At 43.0% G+C, this 25,709-nt stretch overlaps 1 protein-coding gene across 4 annotated transcripts in view; it reads left to right on the forward strand.

Annotated features, from left to right (window-relative positions):
- The first annotated feature begins 249 nt into the window (after positions 1-249).
- ENPP7 (ectonucleotide pyrophosphatase/phosphodiesterase 7) overlaps positions 250-25,709 on the forward strand; it is a 108,511-nt gene continuing 83,051 nt past the window's right edge. For all 4 annotated transcript variants that reach the window (XM_073588094.1, XM_073588096.1, XM_073588097.1 and 1 more), the window contains exon 1: positions 250-532. In XM_073588094.1, the coding sequence (XP_073444195.1) occupies positions 283-532 (250 nt within the window). In that variant the 5' untranslated portion in view covers positions 250-282. The remainder of the gene's footprint in view (positions 533-25,709) is intronic.

The raw sequence follows: 25,709 nt of genomic DNA on the forward strand, positions 1-25,709 counted from the left end.
CAACCTGTGAGTTTAATACAGGTAGGGATTATATAATTAGCATTTTAATTCTATCCATATAAAAGTGTAAAATCATATCTACAACTTTCTTCTGTAATGTTCTTTGTTAGCAGTAATTTGATAAGGGGAACTTGTGAACTGTAGATGCTAGCTTGTTATTGATCCCTGTACAGTGTAAAGATTTTCTTAGATAAGATATCCGGACAAACTTTGTTCTCCCAACATTATAAATGTATGAAGATTGTTGTAACTTGCCTCATTGATTAGTCTTTCTCAGCTTTCATGAAGATGCTGACTTTCTCTGCAGTGATCCTAACTTTTCTTGCACTGGGTTCATCAATCCCTTTACAACCAAGAAGGAAGGCCTCCCATAAGCTTTTGCTAGTCTCTTTTGATGGATTCCGTTGGGACTATGACCAAGATGTTGATACCCCCAATATGGATATTATGAACAATGATGGAGTAAAAGCCAAATACATGACACCAGCATTTTTAACTCTTACAAGTCCTTGCCATTTCACTCTGCTAACTGGTGAGTTAATAAAAATAAGATCTTCTACACTGAAAACAACATTACAATTACATCTTACCCCAAATGTAAGATTTTTCTTTATTTTAGCTTATCCAAATAAAATATATATTACCAGTTTTCCGCAAACATCTCTAAGAAACAGGGTAAAAAATATTTTTAATGATATTCATGTGGAAAACTAAAACTGATTAGTGCAAATGAACATAACAATACCTCTATTATGGATTTCATGTATTGCAATACAATTTTGCGACATGGCAGTAAAACGCTTGAAAAGTCACATCACAACCATCGGGTAGCCACTCATAGACAAACTTAGCAAGACATCTCATGGCCGAGTATGACAAAATCATGATTTGTTTTTTTCAAGGCTGGTCAGCTCATGCCACCCATCTTAGGAAAGGTTGATTAAAGACAAAAAGTAAAAAAAGGCACATGTGTTAATTACTTTATATGAGTGTGGGCCACAAGTGTATGGTCAGGAATTATATAGTAACTACCCACTAGTGAATGTGAGAAGGGAGCACTCGGATTAGTTAGGTTTCAGTCAGATTCTTTCAAAGCCAATGTGGAAATCGGTATATTTTCTCTGTAGTCACAATACCTCATCTTGACTTGCAAATACTGATGCAAAATACTGACATGTGCGAATGGTGGCTCAGTGCTGGAGTCCTGGGTTCGAATCCCACCAAGGACAACATCTGCAAGGAGTTTGTATGTTCTCCCCGTGTTTGCGTGGGTTTCCTCCGGGTACTCCGGTTTCCTCCCACATTCCAAAGACATACTGATAGGGAATTTAGACTGCGAGCCCAATCGGGGACAGTGCTGATAATGTGTGCAAACTGTAAAGCGCTGCGGAATATGTTAGCGCTATATAAAAATAAAAAAATAAAATAATAATAAATAATAAGACCTTAGAATTGACCGTGCTGTCTTTAAATCGATGAGATAAATGCTTATGCAAGCGTAAAAAATACATTTTAAATGTCAAAATCATATGTAAAAAAGTTTCCTAGTATCTTCTTGAAGAATTTAAATTTTAAGGGGAAATTAGAGTACACTCAGTGTCTTTAACACTTGTTCCTTTCGCAGCTGATATGGATGATGCAGCAATAAATTTGCGCATCCAGTGATATCTGGTTCTGTATCAGGTTTGAAAGCTTTTGAAAAAATCCTGTAATAAAGGTAAATAGTTATGGGAAGAATTTCCCATGAAAGTCTTTCATCTTGGTAGCAAAATAATGAGTGGATTTTTATTTTTATTTCAAACCACCATTTGGCTACCATACACTCAAAAATAAGCCCCTTGTAGAAAACATATGTCTTTTTTACAATTACATTTTGTTTTGGAGTTGAGTGGTTGGCGACTTTTAACCCCTTTACCCCTAAGGTGGTTTGCATGTTAATGATCAGGCCAATTCTGATCGCTGTCACTTTATGAAGTTATAACTCTGGAATGCTTTAACAGATCCAGCTGATTCTGAGATATTTTTTCGTGACATATTGTACTTCATGATAGTGGTAAAATTTCTTAGATATGACTTTGTGTAAAAATCAGAAATTTGGTGAACATTTTGCAATATTCAAATTTTCAATTTTAAATCACAGAGATATGTCACACAAAATAGTTAATAAGTAAAATTTCCCACATGTCTACTTTGCATCAACACAATTTTTGACGCAACATTTTTTTTTGTTAAGAATTTATAAGGGTTAAAAGTTGGCCAGCAATTTTTCATTTTTACAGCAAAATTTACAAAACCATTTTTTAGGGACCACCTCACATTTGAAGTGACTTTCAGGGGTCTATATGATAGAAAATACCCAAAAGTGACACCATTCTAAAAACTGCACCCCTCAAGGTGCTCAAAACCACATTCAAGAAGTTTATTCAAGAAGGAAAAAATGAACATTTACCTTTTTTCACTAAAATTTAACTTTAGACTACATTTTTTTATTTTCACAAGGGTAACAGGAAAACAATGAACCCCAAAATTTGTAATGCAATTTCTCCTGAACACGTAGATACCCCACATATGGAGAAAAAAAACACTATTTAGGTGCAAGGCAGAGCTCGGAAGGGAAGGAGCACCTTTTGATTTTTTCAAAGCAAAATTGGCTGGAATTGAGATCGGACACCATTTCGCATTTGGAGAGCCCCAGATGTGCCTAAACAGTGGAAACCCCGACAAGTGACCCCATTTTGGAAACTAGACCCCCCAAGGAACTTATCTAGCTTTGTGGTGAGCACTTTGAGCCCCTAAGTGCTTCAGAAAAGTTTATAATGTAAAGGAGTCAAAATACAAAATATTTTTTTTTTCACAAAAATGATTTTTAGCCCCCATTTTTTTATTTTCACAAGGGTAACCTGAGAAATTGGACTGCAAAGGTTGTTGTGCAATTTGTCCTGAGTACGATTATACCCCATATGTTGGAGAAAACCACTGTTTTGGTGGACGGCAGAGCTTGCATACATGAGTTGTGTAGTGCTTGTCAGGTTGCCATACGTGAGTTGTGTAGTGTATGTCAGGTTGGCATACATGAGCTCTGTTGTGTACGTCATGTTGGCATACCTAAATTGTGTCATTCAGAAATTAGTTTAGTAGTCCATGCATTTCCGGTACAGTCTGAAGCTTTCTTTCATACTCAGACCAGGTTTGTTGGGGCAGGGGTCGCATTGATAAGAGGTGTCCTTGCGTATCCCCCTTCTGTAACACACTCGGCACCTCTTTTAGGACCTTCCTTTTTTGTGTTTTGAAATGTTGGGGAAATGTTGATATGATACTATGCCTTCAGTTCTGGATGTACTGGGACCTGCTCCTTTCTGACCTTTAAAGATTAGGACCTTGATCACTACATCCTGGAACTGAAGGTATGACGTACAGGTCTAGCCTGCACATCGTGATAGCGGTGAAGTTCATACAGGGTCAGAAATGATTGGCTCAGTTTCTGTCTTGGACGTCTATGTGGCAGTTCAGTATCACTGGAGGAAGAGGATGAGGAGGAGGAAAAAAAAAGAAAAGTGGGATCCTGCCCCTCACTGTCAGTGTTGGAGGCACGGAAAGTGTATGCCTACTCCGCCGAATACCGGGTTTGGGACGAGTGGGACACGTATGTATTTTTACGTATGTGATGTTTGTGTATGTACCAAACTTGTTTCATATGAGTGTCTGTAAGTGCTTGGTGTAAACTTATTTTTTTTCTAAAGAAAATAAAGAAGAAAAGCAGTAACCAGGGGCCGGTCAGTAATGTATGTAGGACGGATGCAGGGATGTGGTGCAAAGGTGGGGAGCAAAAATCAGTGGAAAAAAAAGGTATTGAAAACAGCGAGCACAAGTGCGGATCAGCGATTTGAGTCCCTAATCAACGCTCGGCAGCTGCAGGCTGCATACATAGAGTGGTGCAAAGAAGGGGAAGTCAGTGGAAAAAAGTTGTGGAAAACAGCGAGCACAAGTGCTGATCAGCAATTTGAGTCAGTGCTCAGCGGCTGCTGGATTGCCGCATGAAAAATTCTTGGAAACAAGCAAGCACAGACATTGATCAGTGAATTGCACAACTGCAGGATGCTCGAAAAAGGAATAAACTGCCAAAAATAAAGCAATCAAGTGCTGATCAGGAATCAAATACTGATCAGCACTTGGCAGCAGAGGGTGGAGGTGGTGGAAAGGATGGAAATGGGGAGAGAGGGGGATTGGGGTGGATAAGGAGAGAAAAGAGTTCAGGAACTCTTCTTACTTCTTTCTTCTTCACTTTTTTCTACAGCAGGAACGATGATCAGGCACCAGCAGCAGGATCTGTGATATCACAGATGCTTCTCTGGCACCACAGACCCCAGAATAGCGCACAGATGGATAGTGACCGCCCTGTACAACTCCAAAGTGAAAAGGAGGAAGTACAGGGTGGTCACTACTAGCAGGTCACAGCGCATCTGTGTGCAATGATTCGATTGGAGCTGACCCTGAGGACGCCCACATTGCTAGGCACCAGCGTATGTTCAGTGTTCTTACAGAACCAATCTTAGGCTGGACATCAGTGTTTCCAGCAATCTGATTGCCTGAAACACTGAGAAAAGCTGCAATTAGCTGTTCAGAAGTGAACAGACAATCACAGTGATTGTAGCTGCGGGGGGGAGGCGTTGACACCCCGGGACAATGACTCCATGTGCCCAGCTTTAAAATGGTGGTGTGGCATTAAAGAAGAGACATAGTCATACATCCCAGGTCACATAGACCCGGGTCTCAGGGACGTATGGCTGCGTCTAAGGATGGAAAGGGGTTAATTGTACTTGGTACTACAGATATACAAATAGATTGTACATTCAGGCTATGTGACCACGTTGCGTGTTAAAACGCACACTGAAAACCGGACTCCTTCCCAGAAATTGCGTGGTTTTTCAGCGATTTCACTGCGATTTTACCGCGATTCTATTCGCGATTTTGCCGCGATTTTCTCAAGCACTTTCCAAGCGATTTGAAGCATCGCTTGGAAAGTGATTGACAGGTTGGTCACACTCGTCAAACATAGTGTTTGACAAGTGTGAGCAGCTTTTTACTATTGAGGCCGCCTATGCGGCATCAATAGTAAAAGATAAAATGTTAAAAATGATAAAAAAATAAAAAATCGGGGTATATTTACCTTCCGAAGTCCCGCGCTGCCATCCCGGGCCTCAGTGTTCCCAGTAATGCCTTGCGAGACCTGTGATGACGTTGGTCTCGCGTTACTATAGCGATCTCGCGAGACTGCTAGAGTCACACGAGACTACGTCATCACAGGACCTTGCCGCAAGGCATTACTGGGAACGCTTAGGCCGGGAATGCAGCGCGGGATGTCAGAAGGTAAATATACCCCGATTTTTTTATTTTTTATTCTTTTTTTTACAGGGGTATGGTACCCAGGGCCTGGAGGACAGTCTCCTCTCCTCCACACCGTGGGTACCAACCGCACATGAGACGCTTAACTTCGTGCATGATGGGCATAGCCACATGCGGGAAGTAAGCGATTCTCATGCATTCCTATGGGTGCGGAATCGCGGCAATTCTTTGCGATTCCGCACAAAAGAATGATCATTAAATCACGGAGAAAAAACAAGCGATCAAAAGAAATCCAAACAACTAAATATGTATGAAACATATAAAACTTTATTCAGAAAAGAACAGGGAAACAGGGCAGGGAATGGAGTCATGAATTGACCATGGCAGCGTGCAAGCGACCAAGTGGGGTAAACATGGAGTACAGAGACCTAATAGGAACATCAATACAAGGCATATAGCTGGATAACATAATTAGAAACAAAAAATGCCAGTTCCTAAGAGAAGCAATAGTACAACCAAACAGGACAAGTACATAGATGTAAATAATAGACAAGTGTCCAAAAACAATCTTATTACCTGTTTCGGTTGTGTATAGCGGTCCTCTCCAGCATACCCCCCACAAAAGCACGTTTCGGCAAATGGCCTTTCTCAAGGGGTACAAAAGAATGATCATGCTGCGATTTTTTTTCCGCGATGCGTTTCCGCCGTGGAAAAAAGCGCAGCATTAGCACAGCATGTGCGGAATGCCATAGGAATGCATGGGGTGCGTTCTGTACACGATTTTTAAACGTTTTCGCGCCAAAAATCACAGCAAAAATGCTTAAAAATCGCATCGTGGGCACACAGCCTCAGTGTTACTGCTTCTTGAAATCACTGTTTGGTTTTCAAAATGTAAAACTTAACCCCTTAGTGACAGAGCCAATTTTGACCTTAATGACCAGATCAAATTTTTTTAATTATGGCCAGTATCACTTAGGCTGTGTTCACACACAGCGTTTTTTTAGTGGTTTTTACCGCGGTTTTCACTATAAAACCGTTATAAAACCGCTAAAAATAAGGTGCACAGTCATTTCTATGCATTTTGCACCTTTACCGCGAAAAAACCGCATCGCGGTAAAAACCGCAGCATGCACATTAATTTTGCGTTTTTTTCCGCGGTTTAGGCTTCTCCCATGCTTTTAGAAACCGCTGCGGTAAAAAACGCATCAAAAACGCATCAAAACCGCGCAAAAACGCACAAAAAACGCCGCGGAAAAATAGGTGCGGTTTCTGGGAAGGGATTCAGGTTTTTGTGCAGAAATTTTCTGCATCGTGTGCATTTAGCCTTAAAAGGAATCTGTCACCAATTTTTAGAGATATCATGTAAAGATATCATTCAATTCTGTGTAACAAAAGTATTATATTAATACTTTTGATTCCCCCTGACCCTGCACCTTTGATGCATAATTACTTTTTCTATCTCGTTTAAGATGCATGTAAACCGCTGCGGCCTGGTCCGATGGGCGGGGCTTATTCGCCTTCCCCGCCCCCCTTGTCTTGCAGAACGTAACTTCATCTGTGAATATCACAGATGCGTTTGTTTTCCCGCGCTTGCGCATTGAAATGGCCTCCGGTGCTTGCGCAATATGCTTTGCCCCACTGTGGGCAAAGCATATAATCACTACTGCGTATGCGTCAGTATTTTCCCTGCGAACGCAGCGGTTTACATGCATCTTAAAAGAGATAAAAAAGGTAATTATGCATCAAAGGCGCGGGGTCAGAGGGAATTAATACTTTTGATTAATATAATACTTTTTTAACACAGAATTGAATGATAGCTTTACATGATATCACTAAAAATTGGTGACAGAATCCCTTTAATGTGGTAATAATTCTGGAACGCTTTAACAAATCCCATTCCTTTTTATTTATTTTTTTTGACACATTGTACTTTATGTTAGTGGTAAATTTAGGTTGATATGTTTTGTTTGTGAAAATATCGGAATTTTTGGTGAAAATTTTCAAGAAGAAAAATTGTTGTTTTCAAACTTTCAATCTTTATATCCTTAAATCAGTTAGTTATGATGTGCAAAATAATTAATAAATAATTTTTCCCATAAATCTACTTTGCATCTGCATCATTTTTCAAACATAATTTTATTTTGTTAGGATGGTTAAAAGTTTAGCAGCAATTTATCATTTTTTTCAACAAATTTACAAAACCTGTTTCTTTAGGGACCTATGAAAGTATTCACCAACTTTGGCATATTTTTGTGGTTTGCTAACTCGCAATCTGGAATTTCACAGGGTTTTTTTTTTAAGGATTTGCATCAGTAAATAACCTACCTACAATTGTGAACATTTTGTTTTTTTTTATTGTGAAGTACATAAAAATAGGTCAAAATAACAGAAAACTTCAGTGTGCATAACTATTCACCCCCCCTAAAGTCAATACTTTGCAAAGTCACACTTTGCAGCAATTACAGCTGCAAGCTGTTTTGGATAAGTCTCTATGAGCTTTGCACATCTTACCACTGGGATGTTTGCCAATTCCTCAAGGCAAAACTGTTCCAACTTCTTCAAGCTAGATGGTTTCCTCTGGTGAACAGCAATCTTCAAGTCTGACCACAGATTCTCAATTGGTTTAAGATCTGGTCTTTGACTAGGACACTCCAAAACATTTACTTGTTTCCCATTAAACCACTCGAGTGTTGCTTTAACAGTTTAACAGTATGATTTTGGACATGGTCTTGTTGGAAGGTGAACCTCTGTCCCAGACTCAAATCACTGACTGAAAGATACAGGTTTTGTTTAATAATAATAACTCTGTATTTCGCACAATCCATTTTCCCTTTGACTTGGACCATTTTCTGCTCTCTGAAAATTATCCACCAGATATAACATTTACCTTGGTGGCCAAAAAGTTCAGTTTTGGTTTTATATGACAACAGCACCTTTTTCCATGCAGTTGGGGAGTCTCCCACATGTCTTTTGGCAAACTCAAAAGGAGCCCTACAATTTTTGTTTGTAATTAAAGACTTTTTCTGTCCACTCTTCCATAAATGCCACCTCTATGGAGTGTACAGGTTATTTTGGTCGTATGGACAGATACTGTACTCCAGTCTTTGCATGGGAACTCTACAGCTCCTTCAGGGTTATCTTTGGTCTCTGTACTGCCTCTCTGATTAATGCCCTCCTTATCTGGGCTGAGAGTTTTGGTGGGTGGCCCTCTCTTGGCAGATTTGTTGTGGTGCCATGTTCTCTCCATTTGATGATAATTGATTTGATAGTGTGATGCTCCGGGGTAGAGTTGAGTGAAAAGGGTCGGTCAATTTCATAAGTCGCCGATTTACGCTGAAGTCGGGTTTCATGAAACGAAACCCGACCATAGCGTGAGGTCGGCGACCAGCGCGCCAAAGTCGCGTTTCAAATGATGCTTCCAGCGCCCTTTTTCAGCCAATGATGGAGGACGCACACTGTGGGCAACGCGATGACATGGGCATCGGTCACCACCATCTTTGAGAAGGGCATTCAAGTGATTGGTTTGCTTTGTGTGGAATCACAGGGGCTATAGAAGTGCGTGCACGCCGACCGCCATCTTACTTCTGCCGACATTAGCATTAGGGAGAGGTTGCAGCTGCTGATTCTGAATAAGGGAGAGCATTAGGCAGGGAAGAAGAACCAAAAACCTGCTTCTGCTGTTAGCGATTTCCACTGTACAACACAACAGTTTGTGTGCAGTGACAGGGGAGGCTCTATTTTTGTGCATCAGCTCTGTTGGTTCTTAGGCTGCCTTATAAGGCTCCCTGATAGCTGCATTGCTGTTTGCACACTGCTGTGCAAACTGCTTTTTTAAAAGCAAAAATACTTTTCTTCCTCTTTTCTGCACAGTTACCAAACGTGCATTTTTCCACACTTTTGTGTGCAGCAGTCCTGCTTATTAGGCTGCCTGCTGCCATACTTGGACTGAGAGCATCATTGTCAGCCTCCTAAAATCTCTAGGGAGCTTCCAATTCTCCCCAATACTATATACACACCTTGTGCCTGGTCATACACCTGCCTAATTCAGCCTGTTCAATTGAGGTGTAATCTATAGTGGGCCTGAGATAATAGTTCAGCCTCCTAAAATCTCTAGAGAGATTCCAATTCTCCTCAATACTATATACACACCTTGTGCATGGTCATACACCTGCCTATTTCAGCCTGTTCAATTGAGGGGTAATCTATAGTGGGCCTGAGATAATAGTTCAGCCTCCTAAAATCTCTAGGGATATTCAAGTTCTCTACAATACTATATACACCTAGTACCTTGTTTTACAGTACCATATAGCTGGTGGTATTTTGGGTACATTTTTCCAAAAATGAGGAAGTATGGTGGAAGAGGCCGTGGAAGTGGGCGGGGGATGCCAAATGGTACTGATAGTGGTGGGGGTGGTTGTGCATCTGCTGGTAGTGGCAAAAGCACAATAGCACCTAAGGCAGGAGGTGTTGAGCCTGCGTCATCGTCGGGCTCCACAAGGCCTCGAAGGCTCCCTTTTCTGGGAGTAGGTAAACCGCTTTTAAAGCCGGAGCTTCAGGGACTGGTTTTGGCTTAAATTGCCGAAACAGACTTCAGCAAATATGCCCTCCTCTTCTCAAGTTTCAAAAAATGCAAGCACTGAGTCCTCAAGTGCTGGCTCCTGGTCAGGAAGAACCCCTTTCCTTGTGTCCTTCACCCCCACCAAAAGTGAATGATGCAGCAGGCCACACTTCACATTAGTCCATGTAGCTCTTTCCCACATACCATGCCTGGGTTATCAAGTCAAATCGTGAATTCCCCAGTCCAAGATGAATCTGACATCGAGTGTGGGTGGCCAGCCATGGCAGTGGGGTTAATCGGTACCGGGCCGGTGTCTCAGAGGGATGTGTCACGGTGGTGGTGACCCGGTCCGTGGGCATTGGCGTCCATGCAAAGGGGTGAATAACGCTTATAGGTGAATGATACGTGACGCCACCTGTGGTTTCTGATCAGATTGACCAGCACTGCAGTGTCGCTTCTCTGGGACAGATGTTGTGGTGCAGTTAAGATGTAGAAGCCCTGCACAGGTAGGGCCATAGTCGCAGGGCAGATGAAAGAGTTGGTAGATGGTGTGCAGTGCAGGATGTACCAGAGCCGTGCGCCAGGCGCAGGAGAAAGATGACAGACACAGTCGTGCAGTTCCTTTACCTGTACTTGGTAAGTACCGTACAGGAGCAAGAGTACAGAGAAGGAGTTGGTCAGCCTGGAAGCAAATTAGGAATTCTCTCTCTGCAGATAGGTAGTGTGGCCTCCGTTCAAGCGCTTATCTGAGGTACTCGCAGTACTGAGTTCACTGAAGTTCCCCCTGTTGATTCTCTTTTGAAACTTTCTCATATGGCAGGCAGCTGTAGCCTTTTCCTTCTGGCTCACACAAGTCACTGCTGGGGCCTCGGAGCCTTAGTTGGGAACAGAGCATTTACAGCTGCTACTTCCTCCGGTTTCTGCTGCAGGAGCGTCAGTGTCCCTACAAACTCGGAGACCGGAATCCGGACCATGCGCTCCAGCTACGAGTGAGCCTTAACTCTGCTCATCCTCCAGCTCCCCTTCTCACATCCACACACTTCCCCTTCCCTTCACAGACTTCCATAACTTCCCTCCTCCCGACCAGAGAGCAGCTCCTCAGCAGTCAGGTTCAGAGCTCTCCCTGCTGGCCTGGAGTGGGAACTGTGTTGGGTGTTGGTTTAACTACTAGAGAGATCCTTCGTTGCTCCCAAGCATGACATCGCACTCCCTAGGAGGAAGGTAATGCCACTGTGGTGACCGTACTCCTGGGGGCGCCACAAGTGCACTGATGTCCAGCCACTGCTAGATGATTCTGCTGGTACATTGACCCAGACCACTACATTCCCCTCGCACTCTACACAGCCAGAATCTGACCCTGATGAAACTCAGGTTCCCCTTCCCGCATACTATACCACCTTACACGGTGACAAAGAGGAAGATGCAGATGAAAGTGCAGGTTCCTTGAGCAGGTGGGGGGGCATACTCATGGGCGATGGCACTGGCACAGGGCCCCTCATAGTACACAAAAGTGTCTCTGCCGGTGGGAGGGCCCACCCGCCATCAGACACACCGCCGTACTATGAGGGGCCCTGTGCCAGTGCCATCGCCAACAAGTGGACCCCCTTGCTTGCTCAGGATCACAGCACTTGCAAAGTTGAAATACTTACCTCTCCCTGCTCCACCACCGTGACGTCTTCCGTGTTTCCTGACAGTGACATTCTGGTCAGAGAGCGCGATGACATCTCGTCTGTACGCCCTCTGCCTAAACAGTCCAAGTGCAGAGAGATGGAAGATGGAAACGACGAGGAGTCCAGACTAGTACAGGGATTCCCTAGCGAGGAGACTTGTTTAAAGGTTGGGAGCAATTTTTGGGGAGCACTATACTCTGGAGAATGATATATGGGGCCCACCATACACTGGAGCATTCCAAAGGTGGACATCAGACACTGAAGCAGCATTTACAGGGCCCATTATACACTGGAGCATTAGAAATGGGGCCCATTATATATGGAGCATTATTTGGGCCCATAAGACAGTGGAGCTTCATCCATGGGGACCAACATACACTGTAGCATTATGTGATGCTCATCATATACTGTATCGAACATTATATGGGACCAATGATCCTGTATGGAGAAATATATGGGCCTCATTACTCTGTATAGCGCACTATGCAGTGGTCATAATACTGTATGGAGTAATATACTGTCTGTTTTTGGAGCTATTGGAGAATTTAAAATGGGTATCAGTCATGTGATGTAAGAAGTGAAGTATTTTTCATTGTACTATACCGCTATTTATCTGCCGTATCAAAGGATCATGAATTGTGGCATGTGTTAAAGGAGCCCATTGACACTCTTTGGCCCTGGGCCCACGAAAATCTGGAGCCAGCCCTCCCCCCCCAACAACTTTAGCCAAATAACCCCCAGTTTTCAGTGCCTAACTATTATTATAAAGTATATTAAGGTTGACAAGCTTAAGTAATAAGAATTTATGTTTTTGGCATTAAAATGGGCACTGTAGGTATGTTTCCTGTCCTCCACTCACTGCCAACTTTTCTTCCCCATTGACTTGCATTGGGTTTCATGTTTCAGTCGGCATTCGACTTTTCACTATAATCGGCCGATTTCGTTCTACCCGACATTTGCGAAAGTTGGGTTTCATGAAACCTGACTCGACCCGAAAAAAGGCAAAATCGCTCATCTCTACTCCGGGGGTCATCAGAAATTGGACTATTTTTTTCGTAATCCAACCCTGACTTATACTTTTCAACAACATTTTCCGGGACTTGTTTGGAGATCTCCTCGGTCTTCATGGTGTTTGGTTAGTGGTGACTCCTTGTTAATGGTGTTGAAGCCTCTGTGGCCTGTCAGAGAAAGTGTGTATATATTGTCATACCATGTGACACTTAGATCACTTAGATTGCACACCGGTGGAATTCCTTTCATTAAGCATGGGACCTATGAAGGTAATGGCTTGCACCAGAAATTTTTAGGGACTTCACTGCAAAAGGGGTGAATTCATATGCATATGTCAATTTTTTGTGCTGATATATCAGACACAAATCAGATTACAAAAGATATTTACACACATATTGTAATGCAACAAAATAGGTAAAAAGGGGTGGGAGAGAAAAGTTTTGCAAACCACTGTATTCAAATTTAAATGGACTTTGAGCGGCCTATATATTTTACCGAAATTGAAATCATTTTAAAAACTAAACCCCTCAAATACGTCAGGAAATATTAAATATAATAAACGTGCACACTTTAAGTTTCCTAAGCAGCAGAAACCCCGTTTTGATTAGGATATCCTTCAAGAATTTTATCCAGGGGTACAGTGAGAATTTTTAATGCACATGTACTGTACAAAATTTGATAACATTAGGTTATCATAATAAACATGTTCATTTTTTTCACAAAAATGTTGCTTTAGCCCCAAATTTCTCACTTTTGCAAGAGGTAACACAAAAAAGTAGACCTCACAGTTTGTTATCCACTTTCATACAAGCGCAGTGATACTACCTACACATGTAGTTAAAAAGTTCTGTTTGGACAAATGGCAGGGCTCTGAACGGAAGGAGTAATATTTGAATTTTGGATATTCGGCGGATATAGATTGTGGGCACCATGTCGCATTTACATTGCCCCTAAAGCACCAAAACAGCAGAAAACCCACACAAATGATCATATTTTTTTTACTCGAAGACTGCCTCCTGTGCCATTGAGTCAAATGAGACACTTGACAATAGAAAAGTGATTGTTCCTTGTGAATTTTTGTACAGAACAAAACTGTTATAGGCAGCAATATGGATAAGGTAGGTTGCTACATTTTTATCCTGTTTGAACCAGGCTCGGTCTTTCACTTCACCAGATACAGTTGAAGCACCTGGTCTGACAGGTCTATGTCACCCGTAAACTTATAATCTGTGATGCAGATCAGTTTTTGCTTGTCCCTTGTGGTGCCCCTGTCTCTGACCCTCACAATGGTGTCCCCATGGTCAGCATGTAGACATCTTTCCTTTCATTCTGCTTCACTGCAAGAAATTTATTAATTACAAATGAGAAAGACTCTGTGAACAATAGATCAAGCATACAGAATTCAAGGCACAAGAGCACAAACCTCATAAGCTGAATGTACGTTTGGCAAAGGTCTGGAAGCATACAGAATTCAGGGCACAAGAGCACAATCCTCATAAGCTGAATGTACGTTTGGCAAAGGTCTGGAAGACACAGGTGAGTTAAGTGAGAAATCACCTGGAATAATGAACATTTGGAGACAGCCGACACCTCCCAGTCTCAGATTGGATAGTCGAGCTGTCAATCAACAGACTGACAGCTCAGAATGCCCCTTTACCAAATTGGATGGCCAAGCTGTCAATCAAAGTACTGACAGCTGCAGCACGCCCTTGTACCAAATTGGATGACTGAGCTGTCAGTAACTGCATCCCAAAAACTCTGAGGGGTGGAACTGTGACAGACGTCCTCTTCTCCAAACATCTGGACACATGCGATGGAAAACATACTAGTTTTTTTCTGAGTGTCCCACAGACAGTGTTTGCTGCATTGAGAGATTTATATAGCAGGATACTGGTGTAATAATTATCAGTGTACACGTGGTACCCTTGTTGTAAAAATAGCATCATTAGCTCCCAGATTTTACCTGAGATGGTAATTGTCCGTGCCAGTTTGGTGGGTTCATTTGGTGGTCCCTACTTTCATATATTAGAAAGGTGCACATGTACCCTGTCATGCTCTCACACATTTCGGATAATTTGACACCGTATTTGGCTCTCTTGGTGGGGATGAATTGGCGGAATGACAGATGGCCCTTGAAACTCATCAAGGACTCATAAACTACAACATTTTGCTCTGGGGTATAGAAATGTAAAAATTAACATTTTAGGAGGAAACTAGGGTTCTCCATTTGTTAAGGCGACCATTGTTGGGGTCATTTCTTGGGGCAGGGCTTGGGGAAGGTCACTAAAATGAAGGAATTTCAATAGGACTTAATAATGGGCTTGGGACATGACAGCTGCAAATAAAGGGGTGCTTTGGACAGAGTGTTGCCCAGTAGGAGCGGAGAGTGTTTTTTTTTTGTTTTTTTTTTACTAAACCCAAGTTCAGGGTAATAGCTAATTTTCTTATTTTATTTCAGGGACATTTGTGGGGTTCCATGAATGGAAATGAAAGGCAGTGAGTTTATGGGAAATGTGTTGTCACGCATATAAATTGGTTTGGTGGATAAAATAAGTTATATCAACTTTTATACCACATGCTTCTAAAAAAAAAGGGAGAATTTGCTTGGAAAAATAATTGTTGGGAAACCACAGAGATGGGGGGACTACAGTACTTGGCCCTGCCTCTAGTGTTTCAGCACTGATGACTAACTCCACTACCAATGGACTGTGGGATCCTGTAGAGGAAGAGGAGTTGTGATTGGCTGAAAGTCTTATGCTTCAGAAGCAGATTCTGTATCAGTCCCACAACTGCCGGAGAAAAGCAGGGTGTACGCTTGTTCCATGGCAAATGTTGTGAGGGCCATTATTTTATTTTATGCCTGCCTAACTAAAGCAACATAGATCTAATCTAACACTAGAATTTTTTTTTTTACATTTTTTGTAACTTTTGGAAAAAACCTAATCCTAACCCTAAGGCTACTTTCACACATCAGGTTTTCGGCGTCAGGCACGATCCGGCGTCGTGCCGGAGCGCCGGATCCGGCAAATATTTCATAAAACCGGATGTGACGGATCCGTTTTTCTGCCGGATCCATCTTGTTCTTGACAGACAAAACCGGATCCGTCTCATCTGGTTCATCCGTTTTTCGATCCGTTTTTCGACGGATTATGCCGGATCCGGTTTTTAAAAACACCCCTTGTGGCCTTACGAACGGGATTGGCTACTGGAAAACTATATATAGCGTGTTCCTACAGCCCTTCTTTGACAGGTTGTAGAGGAGAAAGTGCAGGTTGGAGAGAAGAGCAAGTTACTGGCGAAGATGGATGTTGTCATTGGAAATATTTTGAAGAATTTGGCGGATTTTACAGCAGAGGCGAATCGTTTGAGGGTGATTGTTCTGGAGAAGGAGAGAGCGAGACAGCAGCGCATCAGGCATCGTAGACGACGTTTGTGGATCCACCCCATCACAGCCAAGAGAATGACGCGTGGGGTCTATTCTACACTCTGCATGGACCTTCGACGAAACCCGGATAAATTTTTTTGATATGTTCGGATGAAAATGGAGAATTTTGATTACTTGGTGGAGCGCATTGCACACCTCATAAGAAAAGCAGACACCTATTGCCGCTTCTCTGTTTCACCCGCAGAGCGTCTGATGGTGACTTTAAGGTAAGCCACATTTATTGGATGTGCTCGCATCAGAGCACACTTTCACTGCAATCTTGTTGGTGGTAGTTTGTATCTCCAAGTGTTATAGCTGAGTTTTGGTATGTAATGCTGTGATTTAAAACTAATTGATTGTTTTTTAATTCCCCACAGATTTCTTGCAACTGGAGAATCCCTTTCGTCACTGCATTTCCAGTTACAGACTCGGGATTTCCACCATATCTGGAATAGTGAAGTACACATGCCGTGCACTGTGGGACTCCTTAGCTGAAGAGTTTTTACCAGAGCCCACAACAGGGAGGTGGATTGAAATTTCAGAAAAGTTTCAACAGATATGTCAGTTTCCCAACTGCTTGGGCGCTGTGGACGGGAAACATATCCGCATTGTAAAGCCAGCTGGATCGGGATCGGAATATTTCAATTACAAGAAATATTTTTCAATTGTCCTCATGGCCATCGCTGACGCGGAATACAAATTTATTGCTGTTGATATTGGGGCCTATGGCCGCTCCAATGACTCTCAAGTTTTCAAACTGTCTGCCATGGGGCGTAAACTGTATGGAAACACCTTCCAGTTCCCACCCCCTAGACCGCTGCCGCAAACATCTGGTCCACCTATGCCATTTGTCTGTGTAGGGGATGAAGCCTTCCAGCTGTCAGAACACCTTTTGAAACCGTACGGTAGCAGAGGATTGTCAAGAACAAAACGCATTTTTAATTACCGCCTCACAAGAGCAAGAAGAATGGTTGAATGTACCTTTGGTATTCTGACAGCCAAATGGCGGGTCCTATTGACTGCGATCAACCTCAAGACAGAAACTGTGGACGAGGTGATCAAAGCTTGCGTGGTACTCCACAATTTTGTTATCTGCAAGGAACCCATTTCCATTGAGGACACCTCTGAAGAAACCACCTTGCAAGATTACCATGACATTACCACTAGAAGTTCTGTGACGGTTTCAGTAATGAGGGACAATTTTGCACTATACTTTATGTCACCTCAAGGCAGAGTACACTGGCAGGATGACAGAGTGTGAAAGATTTGTGCCCTTAACCAAAATTGTGTACCTTCTGTACCAACAGTATATACCTTTGCCAACCAAAGTTGGCTATCTTGTCATGGTCTTACTATTTTTAGCTTTAGGCCACAGGTGTGTACCTGGTTGTGTTTTATGCAAAGTATTTCACCTTTTAACAAAAGTTGTGTACATTGTTAGGAAATCACCAACAATAAACACAACTTTTTAGGTGAAATACTTTGCTTCAAACACAACCAGGAACACAACTGTGGCAAAAAGCTAAAATTTACCCACAGTTATATACCTAGTTTTGAATACCATTTTACCTTTTAAATACCCTGTATTTAACCTTTTTGGCCGCAGAAAGAAATGACAGACAACCAGTGTAAAATAATTTAACTTTTATTGAAAAATGTTTATTTTAGTAAACTGTTTTTAAATTTTAATAAACTTTTTTAATAAAGCTTTGAAACCATAAAACTGGTCATTTTTATTAAAATACACACATATTATAAATCTGTGTAGTGTGGGGTGGAAATACTGCTGGAGGGGCTGCGGGACACTTCGACACTGGGAGTGTGGAGAGAGGACTGGGATCGTGGTGGGGAAGGAACAGTTAGAGGTGAAGGTGTGGAAAAAGCTACAGAATGGGTGGACATGTGGGAGGCAGAAGAGGTCGTGGGCGGTGGAGTGGAGGGTTGGGCAGGGACTGTAGGAGCAGATGATGTTGATGGCAAGTTGTATGGGGAAGGAGTTTGGTATGGGGCAGGTTGCTGGAAGTGGGGAGATGTCTGGTACTGGGGAGGTTGCTGGTACTGGGGAGGTTGCTGGTACTGGGGAGGTTGCTGGTACTGGGGAGGTGGATGGTATGTAATAGGAGGGGGAAGATGGAAAGTGGCTGGAGGGGGTGCAGGTGGAGGAACTACTGGGGTGGGAATAGGAGGTTGGGAGGTAACGTGCTGGAGAGCACCGTGGCATGAATGCATTACATGCATCTGCTGGGTAGGAGATAGCGTTTCCATGCGCTCCACAACAGACCTGAAAAAGGTGTGGTTTGGCGAAGATCTTGCTTCTGAATGCATGGTTTGCAGAAGTGTCTTCACCTCCAGAATGCTGGAGTTGATCTGCTGAAAACCTGCGGAGATTTGCTCTGACAAGACTTTTAGACAGTTCTGGAAAGATGCATTCAGATGCAAGAACTCTGGCGCATAAGTCTTTTCCTGACCCCTCTGCCGCTGCCGCCCAGTACCCGCAGGTGTACTAGAGGTGGCAGGGGAAGAAGGGTGGGGTAAAGGGAAAGCGATCTCCTCACCAGCAGCTTCATGTAATGTAGGCGGCCACGATGCTCCTGTGCTGGTGGATGGGACAGAGGGGTCGAATGTGTGGGAAGGCTGTGAAGGTGCAGATGTACCGGGGCGGTCGAAGTGTCCCTCGGTGCCGGTCTCCTCAGGGATTGCCTCAGAAGGGTCCAACCGTGCAGGCTCCCGAGTGCTGCTCACCGTGCTGTGGAATAAAGAGAAAAAAAAACAATTAAAAAAGTGACATGGCATGGCCCTGGCTGAAAAAAAATTGTTACATCTAAACATTTTTTTTTCACATGTGGTGTGTAATATTTACCTTCTGGTGTGAGCATTGTTTCCCGGAGGAACGACAGGGCTCGTGCGTACTTGTACTTGCTCCTGCGTCCTCCAGATCCACTCGGGGCCCGCATCTCTTTATTGAACTCCTTCTTGAAACGATCCCTCACAGACCGCCACCGCTTCACAATTCTGTCCCCTGAAACGAGAAAGGAGTGGTTAGTATACAACATCAGTGTTTCCCAAACTCCAGTCCTCATGGTCCCCAGGGGTCATGTTTTCAGGATTTCCATAGTAAATAGAAATCCTGAACACATGATCCGTGGGGACCACGAGGACTGTTGTTCGGGAAACACTGGTTTACATCAAGCAACCGGTACTGTATATACTTACGCTCTTTAATCTGGGCCCGAGCATCGAGGTCCTCCCAGCGGTCCACAAGGAGCGAACAGATTTCCTCCCAGAGTCGTCGGGTAACGATAAGGTCAGCGTGGCGGCGGTCAGCCATATTCCAGAGCGGCTCCCTTTCTCTGACGAGATCGATGAGGTGGTCCACATCGATTCCTCCATCCTCACCGTCAGAGTCGGGAGCACGCTGTGAAGGCTGTTAAAGAAAAAGACAAAAATAACATAATTAGCCTCCACAAAAGAAATGAAATAAAAAGTGCAAAAAAACAAAGCAAAAATATTTATACTTACACGCTGGTGACCGCCGCGTTGCTGTCGCCGGCGACCCTGGGAGGCACTGCGAGGACCTCTTGGCCGAGCACCAGATTGGGAAGACTAGAGAAGAAAACAAAAAATGTTATGTCTTTGGATGTAGGCATTTGTTTGCTGTGTGTGGTCTGCAGAACATTGTTTTCTATGTGTTGTGTGTAGTGTGATGTTGTGTTTCTGCGTTTGATGCCAAAAACTTACCAATTGTGAGCCTACTCCAGGTGTCTGTCCACCCCTTCCTTCTTCTTCTGGGAGCTCCTCTTCATCTTGTGATTCCTGTTTTGAAATAAAAGGCAATGAATAGACATATATTACAGAGATGATGGATTTTGGAAATAAAAACTTACCGTCAAACGCTGACGATGCGAGGGAGGGCTCCCAGAAGAAGATGTGCTGTCCTCTTGCTGGCCAGACTCCATGCCTGTGGGTGGTGTTACAGCTGCTGCCAGTGCTGCTGCTGCTGCTGCATCTCTTGGGCGGCTGTTGAATAAAGAGAAACAAAGGGCCAATGAATATCTTGATATTCCATGGCCCTAGTTTGGAGGAATGGGGGATTTGATAATTACCGTCTCTCATCTGCTGCTGGACTCCCCTCCTCAGCATGTTCCATTTGCTGCTCCATTTGGCGTGGTGGTGGTGCTGATGGTGCTGCAGTGGTCTCCTGCCTTCTCCTGCGCCTGGTTGCTGTCTTGGGTGGCATGTTGGGTGTGGCTGAGGGTCCCACTGTCTTGCTTTTATATATGTGTCTTGTGGGCAGAGCTACTGAGCATGCTCAGACCAAAAAAACCGGATCCGGCCACCAGATCTGGCTGTCGCCAGATCCGGCGCATTGCGGCGCTCATAGGCTTTCATTGTGTGAAAAAGCCAGACGCGCCGGATCCGGCGTGTCCGGCTTTTTTGCCGGAGACAAAAAACGTTACAGTAGCCGTTTTTTCCAGACGCCGGATTGAGACACATTGCCGGATCCAGCGAAAACCGGATGAAACGCATGGCCATCCGGCGCGATCCGGCGCAAATGCAAGTCAATGGGGGGGAAACCGGATCCGGCATTGCATTTCGCCGGATCCGGTTTTTGTCAAAAGCGCCGGATCGCGCCTGACGGCGAAAACCTGATGTGTGAAAGAGGCCTAATTCTAATCCTAACCCTAGCCCTAAACCTAACCCCCTCCTACTGTATCCTCACCCATCCCTGTAGACTGTGAGCCCTCGTGGGCAGGGTCCCCTCTCCTTATGTACTTATGCGTCCCTTGTCTTACACTTGTTTATTATTCTTCTATATATTACACTTGTATAATTCCCCTTTTGACATGTAAAGCGCCATGGAATAAATGGCGCTATATACACGCATAATAATAATAACCCTAACCCTAGTCCTAACTCTATCAGCAAAGAGTGAAAGAAATACAAATTATAAAATAATAAATAAATAATCTGACTAGTGTGATGATCAAGGGGGTAATTAGGAGACTGGGGAAGGATTTATTGGAATTGATGCAGAAATTTGATTATTTTTTTCTTCACTGACATGAAAGCACTTGAGCAAACTGTATCTCTCTTCTAAGTCAGAGCAATTACAAGGGAAGAAGAGAGAGGCACAACCCAAGTGCTATCCTGCTTTAAACATATTTGGGGATTTTGATCACTGTGATAGACTCTATCACGGCGATGAAATGTCAGAAACCAATTAAATTTGTTTCTGATGTTGCCGGGTGCCGGCCAGCAGATCTCGGCGGGTGCACAGAGCATGTGCCTGCCATTTTGCTTTGGGAACAGCTGGAGGAGGGCAGGGGGATGACAGTTCTGATACCAAGGTACCGTGGGGGGCCTGGAGACATCATGTGATAATAGATCATGTCAGAGGAGAGAGCAATGATTAATAAATGGGACTTCACATGTTGGTAACCTGATCACCATTATTCAATGAATCGGGGACTGTAAAAACCAGCCCTGATCGTGTTCGCAGGGGTCTCAGCTATCCCCAGTAGCTGAAACCCCAGAGATTTTAAAAAGCGGCACTGAGGCATAAGGTCCCTTAACTGCTGGTATTAAATGGCGCATCGGCGGTCTTTAAGGGGTTAAAGTGAAATGAAAACGCTTTTTGGAAAAAATATATATAGTCAATTAAAGGAACGCTATGACTATAGAGCACACTGCAATGTATTAGTGGTAAACAAACCTTTTATTAGACCACTACATGTTTCGGCAGCGGACCGCTACCTTCCTCAGGTGGATTTACAGACAGTGTAGGAAGTGACACATTACATAAGGGTAGTGACCAATAGGATGGAAGCATTCAATGATGTTGATTAACCCTTTGTATACAAGCGGTCATCTATCAGGAATGCAGCAATTAAAACCAAAAACTAAAATTAAAAAATAAATAATCAAAAAATGATCCACAAGTAAAATGATATAAAATACAAAATACAATATATAAAAATATGTAAAATATAGCGTATCATGATAAAATGAAATATAATAATTGACCTAAAGATAATATATTACAAAGTGATTCAACCAACTAATCACCAAAAAAAAGTTTTTTTCAAATATTTATCATACACAATCTAAAAATACTAATAACAGGTTATACTGTAGCATATAAAATTCTTATTTAACCCCTTTACCCCCAAGGTTAGTTTGCACGTACACAATTCTGACCACTGTCCCTTTATGAGGTAATAACGCTGGAACGCTTCCATGGATCCCGGTGATTCTGACACTGTTTTCTCATGACATATTGTACTTCATGTTAGTGATAAAATTTCATTAATATAACTTGGGTTTATTTGTGGAAAAAAACGGAAATTTGGCGAAAATGTCGCAATTTTCCAACTTTTAATTTTTATGCCCTTAAATCACAGATATACGGCACACAAAAAACTTAATAAGTAACATTTCCCACATGTTTACTTTACATCAGCACAATTTTGGAACCAAAATTTTTTTTGTGAGGAAGTTATAAGCATTAAAAGTTGACCAGCAATTTCTCATTTTTGCAACACCATTTTATTTTTACGAACCACATCACATTTGAAGCCACTTTGAGGGGTCTATATGATGGAAAATACCCAAAAGTGATCCCATTCTAAAAACAGCACCCTGTAAGGTGCTCACAACCACATTCAAGAAATTTATTAACCCTTCAGGTGCTTCACAGGAATTTTTTGAATGTTTAAAAAAATGAACATTTTACTTTTTTTCACAAAAAAATTAATTCAGGTCCAATTTTTTTTATATTACCAAGGGTAACAGGAGAAATTGGACTGCAAAAGTTATTGTGCAATTTGTCCTGAGTCCGCTGATACCTGATATGTGGGGGGGAACGACTGTTTCGGCGCATGGCAGCGCTCAGAAGGGAAGGAGTGCCATTTGACTTTTTCAAAGCAAAATTGGCTGGAATTCAGATCGGACACCATGTCACGTTTGTAGAGCCCCTGATGTGCCTAAATAGTGGAAATCCCCCACAAGTGACCCCATTTTGGAAACTAGACCCCCAAGGAACTTATTTAGATGTGTGGTGAGAACTTTGAACCTCCCAGGGCTTCACAGAAGTTTATAACGTACAGCCGTACAATTAAAAAATCATATTTTTTTCCACAAAAATGATCTTTTCACCCTCAATTTTTATTTTTCCAAGGGTAACATGACCCCAAAAGTTATTGTGCAATTTGTCTTGAGTATGCTGATACCCCACATGTGGGGGTAAACCACTATTTGGGCACATGGCAGAGCTCGGAAGGGAAGCAGTGCCATTTGACTTTTTTGGCTGGAATTGGGATCGGACACCATGCCGCGTTTGGAAAGCCCCTGATGTGCCTAAACAGTGGAAACCCCCCACAAATGACACCATTTTGGAAACTAGACCCCCCAAGGAACTTATCTAGATGTGTGGTGAGCACTTTGAACCCCCAAGGGCTTCACAGAAGATTATAACGCCAAGGCGTGAAAATAAAAAAATCATATTTTTTCCACAAACATGATCTTTTTGTCCCCAATTTTTTTATTTTCCCAAGGGTAGCAGGAGAAATTGGACCCCAAAAGTTGTTGCCAATTTGTCCTGAGTATGCTGATACCCCATATGTGGGAGAAAACTACTGTATGGGCACACGTCGGGGCTCGAAAGGGAAGAAGTGATGTTTTGGAATGCAGACTTTGATGGAATGGTCTGCGGGCGTCATGTTGCCTTTGGAAAGCCCCTGATGTACCTAAACTGTGGAAACCTCCCACAAGTGACCCCATTTTGGAAACTAGACCCCCCAAGGAACTTATCTAGATGTGTGGTGAGCACCTTGAACCCCAAGTGCTTCACAGAAGTTTATAACGCCCGGGCGTGAAAATGAAAAAATCATATTTTTTTCCACAAAAATGATATTTTTGCCCCCAATTTTTTATTTTCCTAAGGGTAACAGGAGAAAATGGACCCCAAAAGTTGTTTTGCAATTTGTCCTGAGTAGGCTGATACCCCATATGTGGGGGTAAAACACTGTTTGGGTGCATGGCAGAGCTAGGAAGGGAAGGAACACCGTTTGACTTTTTCAACGCAGAATTGAGATCAGATGCCATGTTGCATTTGGAGAGCACCTTATGTGCCTAAACAGTGGAAACTCCCCAATTCTAACTCCAACCCTAACCCCAACACACCCCTAACCCTAATCTCAGCCCTAACCCTAGCCTTAACCCTAGCCCTAACCCTAGCCCTAACCCTAGCCCTAACTCTAGCCTTAACCCTAACCCTAATGGGAAAATGGAAATAAATACATTTTTTAAATTTTATCATTTTCCCCTAACTAAGGGGGTGATAACGGGGCGTTTGATTTACTATGTATGGCGGGTTTTTATGTTTGGTTGCTGTCATACACTAAAAGACGCTTTTTATTGTAAAAATAGTTTTTGCATCACCACATTTTGAGAGCTATAATTTTTCCATATTTTGACCCACTGAGCCATATAAGGTCTTATTTTTTGCGGGACGAGTTGACGTTTTTATTGGTACCATTTTCGGGCACGTGACATTTTTTGATCGCTTTTTATTCCGATTTTTTGGAACGCATATTGAAGAAAAAGCAGCATTTCATGAATTTCTTTTGGGGGGTGCGTTTACACCATTCCGTTTGTGGTAAAATTGATAAAGCGGTTTTATTCTTCGGGTCAGTACGGTTGCAGCGATACCTCATTTATGTCTTTTTTTACGTTTTGGCGCTTTTATGCAATGAAAAGTATTGTATATAAAAATAATTATTTTTGCATCGCTTTATTCTGCGAGCTATAATTTTTTTTATTTTTTTGCTGTTGATGCTGTATGGTGGCTTGTTTTTGTGGGACAAGATGACTTTTCAGCGGTACCATGGTTATTTATATCCGTCTGTTTGATCGCGCGTTAGTGCACTTTTTGTTCGGCGGTTTGATAATAAAGCATCGTTTTTTGCCTTGCTTTTTATTTTTATTTTTTAAAGGGTTCACTAAATGGGTTATCTAATAGGACAGTTTTATAGGGCGCGTCGTTACTGATGCGGCGATATTTCCAAAAAATGAATTTATTAGGGAATATTTTTTTTTTTTATTTAGCGATTTTTTTATAAATTATTTTTACACTTTTTTTTTACTTTACTACATTGTCCCAGGGGGAACATCACTGTCATGTGTCAGATCGCTGATCTGACACATCACACAGCGCTGTGACAGATCAGCGATCTCACACAGGCACTGCACAAGGCTTCCTCATGACTGCGCTGTGCAGGCAGTGAGGAAGCCGGCTCCCTGCAGGCCCCCGAAGGTCCCCCCGCCATTTTGGATCCGGAGGACTGCAGGGAAGGAGGCCCCCGCAGCAGCGCTGCACATCGCGCTGTGCTGGGGGTCTCAGGGAAGCACGGAGGGAGCCCTCTCCCTGCCGATGCTTCCCTTATCCTCCAGTACAATGCGATCATGTTTGATCGCAGTGTGCCAGGGGTTAATGTGCCGGGGGCGGTCCATGGCCACCCCTGACACATAGTGCCAGGTGTCAGCTGTGATAATCAGCTGACACCCGGAAGCGATCAGCAGCGCTCCTCCCCGGGGGCACCGCTGATCGCTATGACGTACTATCCTGTCCCCGGTCATAGGGGCCTGGGTCCCGTGGACGGGATAGTACGTCAGATGGCAGGAAGGGGTTAAAAACTATAAGAAC

The sequence above is a fragment of the Dendrobates tinctorius genome, unplaced genomic scaffold (genome assembly GCF_039654945.1).
Source record: "Dendrobates tinctorius isolate UK_male_01 unplaced genomic scaffold, ASM3965494v1 ptg000103l, whole genome shotgun sequence".
Lineage (NCBI taxonomy): Eukaryota > Metazoa > Chordata > Amphibia > Anura > Dendrobatidae > Dendrobates > Dendrobates tinctorius.